The sequence below is a fragment of the Rousettus aegyptiacus genome, unplaced genomic scaffold, assembly GCF_014176215.1.
Source record: "Rousettus aegyptiacus isolate mRouAeg1 unplaced genomic scaffold, mRouAeg1.p scaffold_m13_p_4, whole genome shotgun sequence".
Classification (NCBI taxonomy): Eukaryota; Metazoa; Chordata; class Mammalia; order Chiroptera; family Pteropodidae; genus Rousettus; species Rousettus aegyptiacus.
In genome coordinates, this window is record NW_023416307.1 from 108,213,045 (window position 1) to 108,230,263 (window position 17,219).

Genomic DNA, 17,219 nt, shown 5'->3' on the forward strand with positions numbered 1-17,219 from the left:
AAATTTTAAATTATGATATGGTTTTTGTTTTATTTATATTGAACAGTCCTGCCTCAGAGCCTTGGTGATTATTTAATAACAGCAACAAAATACCCACCCAATATTTCCTAAGCACTCACTGCCGTGTCAGGCACCAATCCAGGTATTCTATATACATTCCATCATTTAATCTTTCTAATAACTTGATCAGGTAGGTATCCTTATCATTCCCATTTTATAGATGAAAACCGAGGCATAGAGGAGCAGAGGTATTGAGTAATCTGGCTGAAGAATGGAGCCAAGAATGAAACCCAGACAGTTTGGCTCCAAATGGAACATGGTCTTAATTCAAAAGAGCTGCTCCACTCTCTATGAAAGAGATAACAATGGTTAAAAAAGAGTCATGCAAACAAACCTTTCCTATCTACTTCGGCTCATTGTTAGCAGGGAAAGAAAGTCAAACATCCAAAAGCAAACATACTAGACATATTTAGCTATTTATTCCCTTTTGATGGAGTCCCCAAAAAGCCCTGAAATAAAATTCGTGCTAAGGAAAATTATAGGCAGTGTCCTATGTTAAACCACAGGAAGCAAACAGTCCTGGAAAGGGAAGGTTGGGATAGTCTCCAATGGCCAAAGCACCATCATCTGAGAGCCACTGTTTAAGAATAAAAACATCCTAGTACACTGGACTCAGGATGGTCATGATTCTCTGACTGATCATGACCAAAGTACAGGTACCTGTCTCAATGTGGTAGTCCTGCTTCTCTGATTTCCTATGCCAGGACTGAGAGTGTCAACATTTTGTTTAGGTGACAAAGTCATGGTATGATTTTTATTTTTGCCTGATATTAATAGGGGACATTTAATAGAGCCACATAACTACTCTGACTGCTGACCAACCCAGCTAATGTGATTTCGTTAGCAACACTGCATTTTGACCTAGATTATCATACAAACCAGAGTCAGAGTGCACTAGCTACAGGGCTGGTTTGAATGTCCAAGTAAATTCACAAAAGAGAAGAAAAAGAGAAAAAAAATAAGTAGTTGCTTATATTTACTCTGGAAGGCTCCAAAGAGATCCTCATTATACAAGTCAACAGTTTGTGCTAACCATTACATTTTATGGTGAACATGCTCTCATTTTCAGTACTTACAGGCACCCGCACTATGTAAGAGAGGAGGAGTCAGAGCCCTTGGAAAAAGAGAAGGATAAAGGACTATGAATGTTTTCCTTCTGATAGAAGCAGACATGGAATTCTGTCTACTTGGCTCTTCCGAATTGGCTGTTTGCCTTTCTGAAATGAACATGCTGTGCTAACTTCAGAAAGAATGTTGGCAGGGTCAGGGTGGCAAGGTTCGAAGCGATAATACTTGGAAGGGTAATGCTTTCCTTTCCAAGGGCTAACACAGCTGTGACCTCCATGCAGTCAGCCAGCAAGGATCCAGTTTGGCCATATAAGAATGAGCTGTTTTCCTCCCTTGGGAGATGGAGAGGGCTATAGGAAGCTGTGCCTGATAAAAGTAAAATCTCATTAAAGACGGTTTATAGTAAAGAAATTGGAAAGCCAATATAATTAATTGATGTCTTCCTGTTTTCTTGAAACAATAATTAATACCTACAGAGAAGTCATATATTAAGAATCAAAGAGAAAAACTCTTCCATTATTTCTTCTCTTTGAATGTATGGGGGGTAGGAAGTGAAAGAATAAACAGATATTAACAAAGAAAGCCAAGTTACCAAATGTCAAATACTTCTAATTGACATACACTTGACAAGACATCCAAGCCCAAAACTCTGCCTTTTGTTCAGACTCACTAAATATCTGAAACTGAATGTGTTAATGGTCCTTTCTCCCCAACTTAACTACCACTCTTTGCCTCTGCCCTTTACAGGGTCTAACTTGTGTTTCTCAAGTACATTATCCTAAGCCTTTATATCTTTGAAGACAAAAGCATTTATCTTAATCGACAAGGATTCATTTTCAAATCCCCAATCCCCTAACCCTGAGGATGTAAATATGTGGATTGTAATTTAATTTTAAGAAAACAACGTTGTCTTCACCATTAGGAAGACAACTCGTTTCATATTTCATTATCCCCTTAAGTGTGGCAGATCCTGTTCAGAAACCAAATTGCTAGTCCTTCTTTTTTTCATAAGAGTGGACTTAAAAGAAAAAAAAAATCTGAAAGTAAAATGTCTGCAAACAACAGTGAGGCCAAACAAATTGGTTTTGCCTGGCCCCACATGACTCAACTTTGTTAGTGGGATGAGGTGTCTCACGAGGCCACCCAGCAACTCTGCTTGATGTATTCAGATTGGACACATGACCCAATGCCAGCCAATTTGTTGGTTGGCCAATGTCTACTTAATCTATCTTCTCAAATACTACTTGTGTTGTTAATTGATAGCTGGCTTTTGAATTGAAAAGTCAACTGGTACAAGAGTAACAATATTGGACCACACCAGCAAAAAACCAAAAAACTAAAACAAACAAAAAACTGAGAGAAGGGGGCAGGATTTTGCAAAAATATAGAATCATAAAGTCATGACAGAAAATTCAAGATTCAAGAGTGCAAGTGGCCCCTGAAAGAGAGTCAAGCATATGCCTCACTTTCTGGTTACATTCCTGGTCCTGATGGCTTCATCTCCGGGTGCTCCCGCCCTTGTTTGAGAGGGAGCTACTCCCTCTACTTGAGCTACTTCAAGTGGGTTTGTTTCTTATATCCAGAACAGACCTGACCAGGACACCATCCAACCTTACTTTCCCTTATTTCCCCTTACTCCCTATTCTGCACTGTGAGTCCTTGTTAGGAAAATCTTCAAACTACTCCCTAGGCCAGCCGGGTTCATAATCCTGTTGTCTGTATCTTCAGTAACATTACTAATATTATCACATCATTCTCAAACCTCTCCCTTCCCTGTCCAACATCCCTAGCCCTACTAGCTGTCAAACCCTGGGGAAGAATTTCTATGAATGGTCCTGGTAGGAACCTTCTCTTTTTCATATTTTTTATTTTGTGTGTGTGTGTGTGTATTTTTTTTTTATTTTTATTTTTCAATTAGAGTTGTCATTCAGTATTGTTTTATCAGTCTCTATATGGTCTCTTCTATATATACCTAGTTATAGGAATTCTGTTCAGCTAGTCTTCAGATGGCTCCTCAGGTTGACTGCTTCATAATTTAGTTGCAATTTTAATGCCATCGTGGGAGGAGACGAGCACAGCGTTTACCGACCCTACCACCTTGACAGGAACTCTCTGGAACCTTCCATTTTTATACATTATTGGTTAATAGTTCAAATTGCCTTTTTACAAATCCTACTCATTGTTCCTGGCTCTATTTTCTGGAATTATGGAGAAGTCTACTGCTACCTCAGGACATGTTACAGTTTTGACAACTAAAATATCCCACTATAATAGTTTTCCCCTTCCTTTTATTCCTCATGAAGTGATTTCAAGGCCCCTGGTGGCTTCTCTTCCTCTTATACTACCCCCCACCCTATGTTCATTTCATCAATTCCTACCCACAGTTAAGCGCTCAGTATGAATTCACCTTCCTATGAAAACTTCCCAGGGCACACTCAGAGAGAAGTAGTTCATTCAGTGTAGTGGTTATCAACATGGGTTTTGAAATGAGACAAACACAGGTTTGATTTCTGGCTTCAACATTCGTGAACCATAAGTCCTTGGCATGTTATCCATCGTTCCATGCCACGATGCCCTTATGTGTTCAATCTTAGTGCAGTACCCACCCCTCAATGTTGTTTTGCAATGAAGTTGACCATATGTAAAGTGCTTAGAAGAGTGCTTGGCACACAGAAAAAGCTCAGTTGAGGGTGTTTTTTAAATTTCTTCATGTATATAAATCTCTTTTCTGAACTTTGGGTAGGTTTAGTAGTTCAGAGTATGATCTTTGGGATCAGACAGCATGGCCCGGTAAAAACTGAGTGACCTTGGGCAAGTTACTGCACTTCTGGGTCTCTCTACTACCAAGTAAAAGCACAAATAGTAGCTACCTCATATTACTGTTGTTTATGAGGATAAAATGTGTTATCACATGTCAGGAGCTTAGAAGAGTTCCTGGCACAAGATATCGTCATCACTGAGGAGAGCTGTTATCTCCTCAAGATCGAATACTTACACAATACCTGATTTCATGCCTGTACTTCTCGTCAGCTTATTCATTTATAGCCAAGAAATCATGTTATATACTTACAATTCTTGGGTTCAAAAACACATTTATTGGAAAAAATGAAGGAATCAATGAGGAGCATAGGATCTACAAATAAAATAATCCTAACTGGTATATTCTAGCAATGTGAGATAATTAAGTCAACACAAGACAGACAAACACAGAAGCCCCATTTGGGGCTCCATATCTACCTGATGGTAAGAGATGGGAACAGGCTTCCGGAAGACTATCCACTCCACAATTTCGCTACACGGTGGGGTGGTCAAAGACCCAGTGTACCGGTAATAGCTGCCCAGGGATGCAGGGAGGAGGTCCCGGAGGACGAAAGGATCCAGAAAGGTCTCTTTCTCTGTTGGGGAGAAGAGGCAAAAGAAAAGCACAATGGTAAGTCACATCACGCTGCAGACACCAGGCAAAATCCTCTGCATGCTGGTGCCACATCACAAGCCTTATGTTTGTTTACATCCTGAGGAGCACTAGCATTTGGTGGTGGGAAAGCCACAGCAAACAAAGCAGTGTTTCCCAGGGTGTGTTCTGAGGCACCAGTACTGCACTGTGGTTCATGAAAAACAGGTTTCATGACGAACAGCACTGGGCAACACTGTGGCCCCTCCCTCATCCCCAGGAAATGGACGGAACATTAGCGTACGAAAGTCTCTGAGCAGTCTTGCAGAAAAGCAATGGGCCTGATTTTACCTAGCCCGAATCCTCTACAATCTTTTTTCACCATAGAACCCTTTCCTAGCTAATACTTACAAAGTAATAATCAATTGAACAAACTCTGGACACCCATGAGAGAACCAGTGTGAAATGAAAACCTTAAGTCAAGGGTAAAACAGAGCTCCAAAGTTGGTTACATCCCATGATGGTTTCAACCAAGACCGGTAGAAATCAAAATGAAACCTAAACAAGGAACAACCCCGAACTTATAAAATTGTGGCCCTACTAAAAGGCTTCTTTCTTTTTACAAAAGCGGAGGAGTCTTTCCTAAAGTAGAAGAAATAACATTTAAGCCGAGATCCAACAATACTGACTCACAATAACTCTATGAGAAATTCAAGGTACGGAGAGTTAGCACCTGCTCAAGGTCACATAGCTCCTAAGTGGCAGAGCTAGGTGTGCCAACACCACAGCTTGCGTGGACTGATTCAGCTAAAGCAGGAGCTGAAGTGAACTAGGTCGGGGCACAGAGGAAAAGAAGGGCATTTTAGGCCTTGGGAAGAACATGTGTGAAGGTCCTGAGGGAGGAAGAAATAGTGCAACAGAGACTAGGTTCTGTGTTACAATTTTCCCAGTCTCAGTAGATCATCCAGCTCATTTCACAAATCAGATCATGTTCGAGTCTCTACCTGGGTCTCCAAAGGTCTAGTCCTGAGTTTAAGTTTGGGGTGACTTCCTCTTCCCTTTTTAGGCCATTATAGTCCTGTTAATGGCTTGCCTCAGCTCCTTAATGGCCTCTACCCTGGGCCCCAACACATCCCTGGGGGACTTCAGGGATCCAGGTTACTTCAGGGATACACCTGTGTCTACAGGAGTATTCTTCCCAAGTCTCACACTTCCTCCCTGCTCTTCTTTTGTGCAGAACAAACAGTGCAGGTATTTGGGCAAATGTGTACCCTTAAACTCAAGCGGTCTATGTAACTGGGAATAATGCGAAAACCCCAATGGAAATTGACTATATTAGAATAGCTAAAATTTCCTTTTGGTAAAGATCAGTTGAAAAAAACTTTCCATTTAGCTTTTACTATATGTCAGGCACTATTCTGAGTATTTATATGTTGCAAACATTTAAATAGTACTTACTGTTCTGAGAGCTTTTTAAAGATTAATTTATTTAATACTTAAAATAGCCCTGTGAAGTAGCTCCTATTATTACCACCAATTTACAGAGCTGGAATGCAAAACCAGGTGCTTGAGTTTAGAATCCAGGCTTTCAATATTCTTAAACCATCACTATACTCCGTCATTTCGCGACCGTATGAAGTACACACTTTTACTACTCCAGTTTTACATCTGTGGAAATCAAGGCACAGAGAGGTTAAATAACTAAGCCCAAGGCCACTACTGAACAGTGAAGTGGCAGCAGTTAGTCATAAGGCTTATTCTTATGTTTTCGATTCACTTTTAAAAGGAAAAATTAAAGATTAACAATAAATGCAAAAGTCTTCAAATCATAGGTTCCTATAATCAAAATTATAAAAACGGTTTCCGTTGGACAAAAGGCTGGAAATAATGGAATTGTCCCTCTTCCCACTGGCACATCTGAGCTTTAATTTAAACCTGGTACCCAGCAGCCTGATGATGGGGATGGGAGGAGAATCTCCTCAAACATGCTTGGTTAGGACTGGTTTGGCTAGAAGGAGGAAATATTTTGGCCTTTCTTTGCACTTCCTGGTCTATGTAAATAGCCAACACAAGGCTCAAAGCAATTGAGCATGTGTAGGGCTTGACAAACTAGAAAATTGCTATCTTCATTTCTCCCTCATGTTGTAGGTGAACTTGGCGTCACATCGTAGCACACAGCCTGCCTTACGGTCAAGGGCTCCAGGGTGAGTGAGGTCTAAACCAATATTAGGGTTGCAGCTAATGCTGTAGTCAGACAGGAAGCAACAAGACAATCCTGCAGGTCCTGAGGAGGCAAAGCCCCCATCCGAAGCATCCACTTGAGGAAGAGGCCAAGCTTTAAAGACATTAAAAGATAAAGCAAAAACACCTGCACTACCAACCTGAGGAGACTAGATTTCAAAAGAGAACATTGCTTTAGCAGGATCGAGATTCTTAAATAAGTTCTCTACGGCCTTTGAATTCAGCAGGGACTCATGGAAATTGTAGTTGTGACCACTGCTATAAATGCAGAGGGTTTCTCTGTCCTTGACCAACCCAAGGTCTTCAGAGGCAGATTCTGGCTTTAATTGATTAGTAGGTGCAATCAGACAGGTGGTGGGGTGAACAGACTGGGTGAGGGGGCCGAAGAAGGCGGCTTCACCGCTTGTACATTCCAGCACCATCACTGCCATTGATCTTAAAGGTCTGAGACCTGGAAGCTCCTTAGACAGCTCCAGTTCAGCATTCAGAAGTGGAAGAACCCTTTCCTCAAACGAAATCTCACTCAGGAGCCAGGCAACTCAAACAGCTGAATGTGTAGCCAGGTGACTGAAGTTGATCTGGGAATCCAGGAACACTGAAAACTATCACTTTAGTCCAATTTAATTTTATGGCTAGGGAAATGGAAGGCCAAGGTGAAGTAATGGAGCCAAGGTAGAAAACTGGAATTGAATACAGGCACTCGGTTGGGGTTCTTTCATCAGGGAAACCCCGTAGGCTCTGGAGCAGTAAGCCTAGGAGCAGGGAAAAACCACCTAGCTCCCAAAACCGAGTCGAACTGCTGCCCTCTCCTCAGCACCTCACTTCTCCATCCCTGCAGGGCTTAGTGAAGGGAGCAGATTCTCAATCTGCTGGTTCAAACCTCTACTCCTCCTGATCTCAGTTACTAAACCTTCCCAGGTTGTTGTGAAAATTAAATAAATCAGTAAAATAAAAGGATTCAGAAAGAGCTTAAAACATAGTGAATATCTCATAAATAATAAATATTACTTTAATTATTACTTATATAATTATCATTCCTCTAAACTACCAAGGCCTAGCCATATACATCTTACATAACCATGTATTTCCTTTAAGTGTGCGTGTGTCTTAATTTTAAAACTGGATTACTAGTGCCTTAAAATCCCATCATGTCTGACATACTGTCTGTCAACCTGAGCAGAACAGGTTACAAATTTTGGGTTTTCTTTGCCAAAGTTCTATTGTGGCTTTGAAACCAACTGACATTTAATAGCTGTGTGACATCAGGGAAAGGCCTTAACCTCTCTGAGGTACTTCCCTTATCTGTAAAATGGGAATACTGAAAACATTTACTCCTCAGGGTTGCTGTGACAATTAAGTAAGCTAATAAATGTAATGTTAGCACAGTGCCTTGTAAAACCTGATTTATCAAGGCAAGCACTTGGCCGAGTGCAGGCTAGCTCATGTTGTGTTTTAAGCTAGGGATTAGCAAATGTTTTCTTTAAAGTGCCAGATAGTAAATATTTGGGGTTTTGCAGGCCAAGAGGCAAAATTGAAGGCATTAATATAACAAACACATTTCCACAACACAATCTTAATGTTATTCAAAATGCTAATAATAAGTGAGGACAGTTTTTAAAATATAGGTCTTCTATAATAAAAAGAATAGAATTCTTTTTTAGGGAAATGACATTTTACTTAATTAAGGTTCAAATCTAAGAACAATTCTTAGCTTGTAGGGGCCATAAAAAATAAGCAGTAGAATTGATTTGGCCCTCAGGCAACATTTTACCTCCCTATTTTAAGCTAAGTGTTAGGAGTTGGGGGCCAAGTGTTAGAAAGTCACCAGAAATGGGGGACGGGGGCTTGCTACGTGTTCAGGTGCCTCCATCACAATTTCTTTTGTAAATATACATTACGGAATTAACTCTCGAGTTGTTGCCTTTCCCCCTTGAGTTTTTTAAGTTCAAACTTAACATTGATTTTTACTGATCTTCCTGAAAATATCATTTCCTGCTCAGTCCCAAAGGCAGTGTTCCATTGACGAATGGGGTGCTTGTGATGCTTAATTCTAAGTCAGAAACAATTTTAGGAATAGCAGCCCTATGTTTCGAGCACTGCCCACAAAGCCCACGTAAGCCACAAGATGCTCAGCTGGTTAGACTCAATACTGGGAGTGCCTGAGTACTGCCACCAGGAAGAATAGAAATAATTCACACTTCAGCTGAAAACACGAACTCTTCCACTGAGAAAATCTTAATAAATACAGATATTTTAAATTTGAGAGAAGTGCTAAGGCCAAGAGCCCTAGATCTGAATCCTAACTTTTCTACTTAAAGGTCTGACCTAAGAAAGGTTATTTAACCTCCTTGTAATAGTTTCCTCATCTGTAAGATGGGATCATAATAGTATTGACCTTAGTAGGAGGTTGTGAGTAGTAAATGAATTAATATTAGTTACAGTGTAGGAGAGAGTCTAACACAGAATATATACGTGCTTATTAAACGAATCTTACTATAAGGGTAGTTTGACACCAACCCCCATACTGATCAGAGCATTCTGCCTCCAACTTTTATTCTAATTAGTAATTTGAATTCAAAACATTATCTCAGCCACTTAACTAGGTGAGAAAAATATTTGAAACACTCTACTTATACTACCATTTATTCCATTATACCATAATAAGTAGGTACTATGCATTACTAGATAAAAGAATTGAAAAGAAATGAATCTCATATTCCATTTTCAAGGATCTTAGTGCTGTATGTGGACAATATTATATTTTAATAATTAATTGTTCATCAAAGAAAAAGATGAGGAACAGGGATGCTAAATTCAAAGCTTTTCAAATTGCAAAAATGAATAATGTATGACTTTTATATTAAATACACACTATATTAAGTAGTCTACATTTCACCCAACTCTGTCTTTCATTTTTAAGTATTCTAAACGACAATGTGAATAATCAGTTAGGGGAGTTTTGTTTAGAAGAAGAAATACCTTATTTGAATGCAAACGGAGTATATTTGAAGATGATTAAATTTTTCTTATCAATTAGAAAATTTTGTACGAGGGCTTTCAAGTCATGGTCAACCATTAAACCCAACGTGGCCCAGTTATCCTTGCAGTTTCTTTGAAACATTAAATTATGTCTGACTTGATTCTGTGCAATTTCTTATTTCTGATAGCAGTGCCAGGAGGCAATCTTTAATTAAAGAAAATCTGAAAGATTCAAACATGCATAATTGGATTAAAAATGTGATCATTAAAACATTAGATGATAATCATCTGATTGATTGCATTTCTTTCAGTGTGTTAATAACCTAATATTTTCAATGCTTTAGTTACATAGGAAAAATCCTTTAAAAGATATAATGAACAATCAACATATAGAAGAGAATTATGAAATAACCAAGAATTATGGTATTACATTGAAAACATACATACACCAGTGAACAAAGTATTACACTAGAAGGTATATGGGCAGGATGTTGTGGTCTTTGGGGGAGAATACTTGTGCCCCACTGAAAACAAAACAAAACAGAACAAAACAAAGCACAATTTTAGGGAAGTGTATAAGATAAACTAACAAAAGAACAAGCCCAAGTTTCTATTTTTAACACGATGATTTAATTTCTTCAGGGTTTCCAAAAACTTTTCATCAGAAAAAGCCATTAATTTTTCCTTAAACACTTAATATCACTGGGGTAGGGCCGGCCTTCTGCTTCTTGTTAGGGAGGGTAGGAAAGGAGTGAAAACGCAAAAACTTGCTATTAGGTTACTCTAAATGGGGAAGAAGATTTATGATGGTGATGCTAAAGTTAATATGCATGCAAATCACCTGGGGAACTTGTTCAAATGTAGATTATTATCCAGTAAGTCTGGGATGGAGGCCGTGATTCCGTATTTTTAATAATGCTGACCACACTCGAGCAAGTATCCAGTTTCTACAAGGACTGTACCAAGGGGCCCCTATACCCTCTGTGGTCTCATCCACTGCTACGTTCTTACTCTTAGGTATTGCCACATTGGCCTCTTTGTTATTCCAGATCACACTACCCCAGGGCCTTTGCACTGGCTGTTCATTCTGCCCGGAACATTTCTTCACTGCTCTCTATTCATGGCCAGTTTTAGACCAAATGCCTTTCAGCTGCTAACAACCTAGTGACACCGAATGACACATTTCTCAAAGAGGTCTCCCCTGACCACTGTTTAGAAAATGGTAATTTTAAGGGCCGGCTCATTGAGAAGGAAGCATTTGATTAAAAACCTGAAGACAAAAATGAACTATGTGGCTATCTGGGGAGAACATTCCAGGCAGAGAGAAAAGCCAGTGTGGAAAAGGATTCTGCCTGGTGTGTGGCTGGTGTGAAATGAGCAAGAGGGAAAGTAGAAGAAACAGTTCAAGAGCCCAAAATAAGAGAGGCTCTAGGAGAAAAAAAATCAGCTGCTAGTTAAGTACAGGCTAGAATTTGGTGAAAAACTGTGAAGCGGCCAAATACCTGACATAGAGTCAGCAGCTCTGGGTTAAGTCTGAACCAACCATGAATGGACTGTGTGATCTGGGAGGAACAATGGGTCTGACTGGCTGGTATGAGAACACAGGAGCCAGAAATGGGAGGTTAGGATGGAACAAAAAAGCCTGAGGGCCAGACCCAGGGGTTTTAGAAGCTTGGCGTCTAAAAGCCATCAAGGAAGTCAGAAAGCATTCGATTATAATTAAGATGATGGCACAGGCCTCCCGGAGGGAGCCAAGGAATTAATTTTTTGATCTAAATATAAGCAATGATGCTGGATGTATATAACAGGATGTTCACTATCAGGCATGTCACCTCTGTCATCAATAAGAAAAATTAAATGGGAAAGACAGGGCAATAGAAATAGAGCTAACCCATTTTTAAGGTGTAGTTATTTACAAGGTTTCATGATAAATGATTTTAAGAAACAAGCACTAGACTGACCCAAGAACTACAGAGAACTGTAGGGGTCCAAAGAGTTTCAAAGGACACTAGTTCCATTTCATTTTACCAACGAGGAAGATGAAGTCCAGAGAAGGAAACTGGCTGAACCAAGAGTACACAATGAAGTGGAGAGTGAATCTGGATCTCTCAATGCAGAAATGCTCTCTAGTGGGCAGAAGATTAAATGCATACCGCTAGGCCTTTCCTGTAAGGCATAGTGCAGAGAAAATCCTAGAGGCCCATATTATGGCATGAATAACTAGTATTATTACAAGGTTTGAGCAAGGGTGACTTGAGAAAAAGAGAGTCCACCTGATTAATCAGATTCCTATATTCAAGGACCCAGAGAGGAGCTCCAGGGTCATGAAACGGCCACTCCACCCTGATTTAAAGACATGTAGCTTCCCTGCATTTATTAGTTGTTTCAGTTGGCTAAATGTGGAATTTTGATTTAAGGGTTGACGTTTGAACAAAACATATGTTGACATTAATATTTCCAAAGAGATACTATATGAAGAACAGAGTCTTGTCAATAGTTAAAGGAAAAACATGACATTTAAATGATAGTCATATAGTGACAAAAAAAACCCAATGTTATCACTGAATAGTTTCATTCCTTGCCTCTCTCCCCTACATGGTTCTTGTGGCTGTAACTGACATGTTGCGTACATTCTTTTAGATTCCTTCCGATGCTCAGTCAATGACCTAATTCACAGAGGGGAAACTGAGACACACAAGAGCTAAGTGATATTAACAATAGTCAGGAAGTTAGTCAATGCTGGAAATAGAAACTGTTCCAGCACAGCTAGAAAGAGAATGCATTTTAGAGTCCAATAACACTGGGCTGTCAAACCACTGCTCCATTGCATAAGCTGGGACAAATTAGCCAATCTTTATGAACCTCAGTTTACCCATCTTTCCCATAGGATTTCTCACCATGCTGCTACAAATTAAATAAGACTCTATGTACAGGACATCCTGTTAGGAACAGGCACACAGCCAGAGGTTGACAGGAGAAGCTGCTACTTCTTCCTTTCACCCACTTTCTGGTCCCTTAGCGACTACCTTTTTCCCTGATCTCACAGGGATGTCCTTCACCAACCCCCAAGTCATCTTTGTCACCACTGTCTTCATCATTTCGTTTTATTTTTGTATGGCCCAACTAAGACAAGCAACACGCATTCTATTTCAACATCCAGGCAGTGGTGGAGACAGAATTCGGAGCTCCACGACCACCGTTTGTCTACACACGGCCTCCATAATCAAGTCAACAAGTAAAACAACAATGCTGCTGGTTGTGGGAATGCTGCCTGTGCCAGGCGCAAGTACATACGATAAGTCACCGACTTCTCAGGACAAACCAGTAAGGCTGGCATTATTATTACTCCATTATACAGATGAGAAAACTGAGCCACAAAGAGCTTAAGTGATTTGGGCAGGTTGTACAATTAGTGAAAAGCAGAACTGGTCAAGCCCAGAGCCTGTGCTCTTGGCCTGCTGTACCAAGGTGATACACATGCAGCAGGGTGAGAAAATCACACACTGTAGCCTTAAGTGCTTTAGCAAGCACTGCAGTAAGTAACTGGAGACATTTTAAAACTCTCTTTGCTCCTCATATCCCATTGAAAAACTAGGAAAAGGGCATTTCCCTGGGCTCTTGTAACCCTGTTCGAACGATAAAATTAGACAACAAAAGGCTGGCCAAATGAGAACTAGCCTCAAATTCAAATCTAACCTGAAAGGAATTGTTTTTGAAGTATTTTTCTGTCTTCACATTATCGTTAACTATTAGTGATAAAAGAGAAGCCACAATGCATTCCATTTCCTGGCTTTAGCTAAGAAAAGACATGGAAATGGCTAAAGTCAATGGCGGGGGCTTTGACGCACTGAAATCCAGGAAACTGTGGATGTAGCTTAAGTGTGCCTGTTTCTAGAAGATTTTGAGATCAAAAGTGTTCAGATAAACATCTGCCCTTCCTGGATCCATAACAGACATGAGGTAATTAGTTAAGACCAAGATACTGCATATTTATGGCACATTTCAGAAAAGTTCCATGTAATTAAATGCTGGAAACATAAACTTCAAACAGGGAATTCTCTCGCGTATTAAGATGTTCAAAATTATCACTGGGCTGTAGATAACACAGCACTGGCTTTCCCATTCAAAATGGAGAGAATAATTTGAATTTCTTTCTTTGTTTAAGGTAAACGCTAGAACAGAACCGTCTTAAATTCAGTGGATATACATTTTGACTATGTGGAGATTTGGGCAAAATCAAAACTCAAGCCCATCTCTGTAAAGTCTATCAAATGGGTAAGTAATGACCTGATGGGTGTTTGAATTGTCCCAACATAAGCAAACCACTGTGTGATGACAACAGCATTAGTAGAGCTGCTAGAATAGCCACAGTGTAGACAAGACAGGGTTGACAAACTATTTGTGTGAAGTGCCAGGAGCAAAATATTTAAGGCTTTGATGGCCAGATAACGTCTGTCACAACTAGTTTGTCTTTGTAGTGAGAAAGCAATCATAGACAATGTGCAAACAAATGAGTGTGGTTGTGTTCTAATAAAACTTTATTTACAAAAACAGGCAACAGGTCACATTGGGCCCACAAATTGTACTTGCTGAACTCTGATTTAGAGCACAGTGAACACATGCCTGGTACCCTTCCTTCTCAACACTTTCTTTGTCTTAAAGAATTTAGCATTAATACTCACAAGGCAGGTACTTCCATTATTCCACTTTACAAGGTGGAACCTCAGGGGCAGAGAGATGCAGCAATTTCTAAGGGATCCCACAGCTCCCAAGTTGGAGAGCCAGAGTTCAAACCCAAGACAAACTGAACTCTGAAGCACTGTCCCAGATTCCTTGCTCAGTAGTCTTTCTAAGAATCAAATTCTAAGTGAAAAATAACAAAATTCCATTTCTTTAAAAGTCTTCCATAATGCTTACTTAAAAAAAAAAAAAAAAACTCATTCCAAAGTTCCAACTGCTTTCATGTGAACACATGAGATTATTTTGCAGGCAAATAACATTAGTCTTTTGACTTTCAGCACTAAGAATGGCAAGGCCAGAAAAACAAAAAAAGAGTCTTCATGAGATTAATTTTCTCAAAGGGAGGGGAAATCCTGGCCATCATCTTACCCTCAATGCCTTGACAAGCACCTTTTAGGCACTGGATGGGTGGGAGAATGAACAGACTCCATGATTAAAGGAGCTTAGAGATCACATACACGAAACAGACAAAACTCCCCCAAAACGCATTAACTTATCTCTGCTCCATCTTCCTGCTGCTCAATTATAATGATACGGACTACTATTTTTGCCTAACGATTTATTTTTTCCCAAAAGTAGTCCCTTGTTCTAGGATTTGTCTTCTTTTAAAATCAGCTATTTAACCTCAAACAGAAAATTTATGTCAAGATCTTCCACCACGGGGATAATCACAACGGTGCTAGAGTGACGATGACAGAATATGGTCTTGTTAAGTATGTCTTCACTTGCCCCTTCAGTAGTCTATATGATGAACCTCAATCAAGACTGAAAGATTCAGGTGGTGACCCTGGGAGAGAACAGAGGGAAAGAGGGTCTGGGACTAACAAGAGTCAGCGTGAAGTCACGAAGACCTTGGTTCAGGTCACCCAGCCACTGCCTGCTGTACTTGTCATTCTATATAATGGGGGCCATGACAGTTGTATCTCAGAGGATTTCTGGAGGATTCAGTGGTGCTGTCATGCTAATTAGAGCAAAGCCAGAGTGAACCAGCACAGTAGCAGTGAGGGGCCTTTGTCCTTGGTCCTGTCCCTGACATCCTACCCCTTTATTTTTGATTTCCTTTTTTCTAAATTCCAAAAGGAGGCGCTGACTTCCCAATTCATGTCTTTATGATACAATCCCAAGACAGCCACAGGTCTTCCTTTGGCCTGTAATCAATTTGGAGAGAGAACAAACAGCCTGCCAGGCCTACTTATGGTAAAAAAGTTTATAAAATAGTGCCTCCACTCCCCTCTTTGCTTCGTTGTGAGGCCACTTGGTACTTGATGTGTCTCAGAGGAAAGCTCTATTTGAATCTCTTACTGTGTAATGCTCAGTCACTGTCTTCTTTGATTGTGAAACTGAACACGTGTGCAGAAGGCGCACAAAACATACATGCACCATAGACAAATAATCCTAAAGTGAACCTTGGTGTGAGCACGCAAAACAAAAGAAGCCCTTGCCACCCTCCCTGAGCCTGTCCCTCATCATTTTCCCATCCTGCCCCCAAGAAGTAACCACCACCCTCTTTTTAAAAATAATTATTACTTTGCTATTCTTTTAGCTTAACCACCTACATGTGCACCCCTCAACTACATATATAAGGTTTTCTTGTTTTTTGAACTTTAGATTATGGAATATTCTATGTATTCTGTAGATTCTTGCTTTACTTCATAGATCTCAGAAGCACTCAAGCTGTTAAGGAGCATAGATTCTACTCTTTTTCAACAAGCTGTATTTATCCAGCTTCCTAATGACATGCATTGGAGGTATTTCTAGGTTTGGGCAGTTAGGGAAAGCAATGCCACAAACATTTTTGTACACTTCTCATGGTCCTCTTACATCTGAGTTTCTCTAAGGGATATATACAGAGGTGGGGCTACTGAATCAACTTGACTACATACTGTCAAGCCGTTTCCAGCAAAATATTAGAGTACTTGGCATTCATACCCTGGCCAACACCTGACACTGTTAAAATTTTTAATATTTGATTATCTGGTACACGCTGTGAGATTATTTTTCAGCGTTGTGAATGTATTTACAAATAGTCAAATACACGAATTTAAGGAGATTGGGTGGTAAATTTTTACATTATACCTATGCAATCATCTTCCATATCAAGATATATAATACTTTTATCACCAAAGGAAATTTCTTCATAGCATTTCTCATGCAATATACTCCTCCACCCCACTATTCTGACTCTTATCACCATATCAGTTCTGCCTGTTCTCGAACTTTACATAAATGGAACCACACGGTATGTGTTCTTTTGTTTTTGTGTAAATCGAGCAGTCAATTATTTTTAATTGTTGAGTAATATTCCACAGTATGAATATACTACAGCCTGTGTATCTAGCCTCCCACTGGCGGACATTTGGGCTGTTTCCATTTTGGGTCCATAAGGAACAAAGCTCCCGTGTACAAGACTTTTTGTGCACATTTCTCTTGGGTACCTACCTACATGTGGAATTGCTGGCTTGGAGGGTAAAGCATATGTGTCACTTTGGCAGAAATGGCCACATGGCTTTCAGAAAGGCTGAGCCATCTGCATATCCACAGCAGTTGTCACAGAGTGCCAGGACCACCAGGCCCCGGGGCTGGTTTCTTTTTATGACATGTGTCTGTGGCCAGTGATGCAAGGGCAGTTGTATAAGATAAAGCCTACACACTGCTTTCTAAGGAATCCGGATTGCTCCGGGTCTGGAGTCTCTTCCAGGTTAATTTTGATTGTAGAAACCTGTCAATCACAGCAGGCAGG

At 40.1% G+C, this 17,219-nt stretch overlaps 1 protein-coding gene across 4 annotated transcripts in view; it reads right to left on the reverse strand.

Moving 5' to 3' along the window:
- PTPRG (protein tyrosine phosphatase receptor type G) overlaps positions 1 to 17,219 on the reverse strand; it is a 630,255-nt gene that overhangs the window by 126,109 nt on the left and 486,927 nt on the right. For all 4 annotated transcript variants that reach the window (XM_036220040.1, XM_036220041.1, XM_016150164.2 and 1 more), the window contains exon 7: positions 4,366 to 4,523. In XM_036220040.1, coding sequence (XP_036075933.1) covers positions 4,366 to 4,523 — 158 coding nt within the window. The remainder of the gene's footprint in view (positions 1 to 4,365; positions 4,524 to 17,219) is intronic.